General features: G+C 41.0%; 1 protein-coding gene across 1 annotated transcript; it reads left to right on the top strand.

The window, feature by feature from the left end:
- Window positions 1–243: 243 nt before the first annotated feature.
- Window positions 244–1,927, top strand: LOC118941390 (ecto-ADP-ribosyltransferase 5-like). The gene is made up of 2 exons (XM_036953896.1): window positions 244–321; window positions 900–1,927. Exons 1-2 carry the CDS (start codon window positions 244–246, stop codon window positions 1,641–1,643), a joined length of 822 nt encoding a protein of 273 aa, XP_036809791.1. The 3' UTR covers window positions 1,644–1,927.
- Window positions 1,928–2,964: the final 1,037 nt, after the last annotated feature.

Here is a 2,964-nt window from a genome sequence, read left to right as displayed (position 1 = left end):
TGAACAAACAATTCTCAGAAGTCATTTGGTGTGTGTGCGTGCGTGTGTGCGTTTACTGTGCTATGGTGTTTGAGGGGTACTTGTGCCTGTTCTCAGCATGAGAGGCGGTATTGTGAAAGTAACCACAAGAGCACTGGTATTAAAAGGCCCCCTGAAAGTTTAACATTTGAATATTGATTCTGTATCTTAAAAGACAATTCATCTCCATTACAAGTTGCCATTGGACCAATACATTTTGACACCATGGCAAGATACAAGAACCTAACCTTTACTCTGATGTATTTAGTCCAGGCTTGGATTTTGGGTGTGGACTCCAAGATGGTAAGATGCTACACTATTTTGAGAGAGAGTGAAAGAGCAAAATAACAGGCACAATTTTAGTGTGGACAAAGTTAAGTGTCAAGGGACTCGTCTGAAAGTAACAGATACCGGTTTAAAAAATGAATTGAAGTATGAAGGTAGTTTTGTGCCTACCCCAAAAAGGCGTTATATATGTGTAAAGAAACATATACACATTTCCTGAGTTTTCTTATATCTCCTAGCTTTAGGACCGACACTTCAAAACCTTGTTTTTCCGGATTCATTTTTTACTGCTTTCTGCCATTGATGAATGTGTTATCCAATGTGTTTCTTTAGGGTTAAAAGGAAAGGCCAACATTCCTTCATCATATTACTATTTATTATATTTTTTTTGAGACCTAAAGGGGTCTTAAATTCAAAATCAAATAGCTAAATGATCCATAGTATGACCATCTTAAAACAATTCTATGTCAACTCAGCACCTCTCACCCACCCCCAACGATAACTAACAGACTTACAGCTGTCTCTCATCATAATAATATTATCTGCATTTTCTTGTTTCACACCTGTTTCTCCATTTCTCTCTCAAATCACTAAAGGTCAGTCTCCCTCTGCATGATCCAAAATCCAACTTCTCCTTAGACATGGCTCCAGACTCTGTTGATGACTCCTACAATGGCTGTGAGGAGAAGATGCTCAGGAAGGTGCATGACTATTACCTGCCAAAAGAGAGAGGAGAGAACAAAGATTTCAACCAGGCTTGGACTGCTGCTGAGGACCATTACACAAAAAAAGGAAAACTGTCTAAAAACTATTCCCTGGCAATCCAGGTGTATGTGAATGCAACATCCAACATTTACAAGTCATTCAACGCAGCCACTCGTACCCAAAAGGAGAGATACACCACAACATTCCAGTACCACTCCCTGCACTTCCTTCTGACCAATGCCTTACGAATCCTGAACAACAATTTTGGGAAATGCTTTATTAGGCATTTCCATACCTTCCGAGGAACCAATGTGACTTTCTTCTCTGACCGAAAAACTACAATGCGATTTGGACAGTTCACCTCGAGCTCTTTAGACAAGAAAATTGCTAAAGGCTTTGGAACTAAATCCTGTTTTGAGATCGCTACCTACTTTGGTGCCCCACTGGGGAAGTACTCTCAGCTACCACATGAGAAAGAAGTACTGATTCCCCCCTACGAGGTGTTCAAAATCACCAAGGTGATGAGGAGAAAAGACCAGAAAGACCTCTGGTGTGACGTCGTCTACAAACTGCAGAGTACTGAGAAAGGAAAGAGTGACCTGAAATGCCAGATGATTAATAAAACACTCCAATGAGAATAAAATCAAACCAGCAACACAAGTTTTCTGCTTTCAATCAAATATGACATGCAGATTTTATTTTCAACCCCCAGCATCCCCACCCATCATCGCTCCCGCCTACAAATGCAGGAAATATTCAGTAATAAAAGCAGTACTTTCCCAACTTTCAGATTGTCAGGCCAGTCCTGTAATAAATGCTACACACATTGTTTGTTATATTGTTAATATTTCTTCTGCCAGTGAATTGGCATTTGTTGTCATGTGCATTGCAGCTTTTGTTAAAACCAATAAAGAAAAGCCTTCAGCAATATGACATCTCCTGTCCTATTTATCCACCACCTGTAAGGGTCTGGGTGTAGCTGATGCAGAGGAGTCAGGCGCAGGACAGCAGAGCTGAGTAATAAAAGTAACTTTACTCAACATTACCAAATACATGTAGATATACCAAGCCCACACAAAGGACCGAAATACACAAAACAAACACGCACAAAAACCATGGGGAAAACAGAGGGTTAAACAGTGAACACGTTATTGGGGAATTGAAACCAGGTGTGTAAAACAAAGACAAAACAAATGGAAAATGAAAAGTGGATCGGCGACGTCGACAGCTGAAAGCCGCCCGAACAAGGAGATGGACCGACTTCGGCGGAAGTCGTGACACTGCCTGTACATCTGCTATAAAGATATCAATGTCAGCTCACTTGAAGTAAATGTGTTTGTTCTCAGATATAATTAGAAGTGGCTACAAAGATATTTATATATTCCCTATTTAGATTAAAAGAAAGATTAGGGAGGGAGGGAGGGAGATCAGTAGCAGGGTTAGATGTTTTCTGTAGGTCAGAGCTCAATCTATCAACCACGAGGAGAGAGCTGTCTCGTTCCAGGCCAACTATATTGCATTTGAGTTCAACGCATCAACAAATGAGCTTCAGATTGCTACACCATATGATTTGGTTAACTGATATGTTAAACACCTATCCAGGAGTTGTGAGTTCTGTCAGGTGTTTGCAATGTAGTCAACTTGGAATCTTGCCAATGTTGTGGGAAGAGAGAGGGGCCGGGGTTCAGTAATCGAGAATTTTTTCAGTTCACTAACAGAGACAAGAGGCCACAGGGAGGCAGTGAACAATCATACAACCTACTGTCTATCCACTTTGACACACTAAACTATTGCTTTGATAACGGGGGTGGGGCTCAGTTATGAAGAATCCTTTCAGTAGCCATGTGTTCACTGACACAGAAAACAGAAGTCACAGGGAGGCAGTGAACAATCATACAACCTACTGTCTATTCACTTTGACACTAATCTGTTGCTTTGACAATGGGGGGAGGGGGG

This window comes from Oncorhynchus mykiss, chromosome 19, assembly GCF_013265735.2.
Source record: "Oncorhynchus mykiss isolate Arlee chromosome 19, USDA_OmykA_1.1, whole genome shotgun sequence".
NCBI lineage: Eukaryota > Metazoa > Chordata > Actinopteri > Salmoniformes > Salmonidae > Oncorhynchus > Oncorhynchus mykiss.
The sequence above is the reverse complement of the archived record's forward strand: the minus strand, read 5'-3'. Positions and strand labels throughout refer to the sequence as shown.

Excerpts from the sequence above, each read along its gene's own strand:
- LOC118941390 (XM_036953896.1), top strand. The coding sequence starts at position 244 with ATGGCAAGATACAAGAACCTAACCTTTACTCTGATGTATTTAGTCCAG. Across the intron at positions 322-899 it reads TGGGTGTGGACTCCAAGATG|GTCAGTCTCCCTCTGCATGA; the intron begins GTAAGATGCTAC and ends AAATCACTAAAG.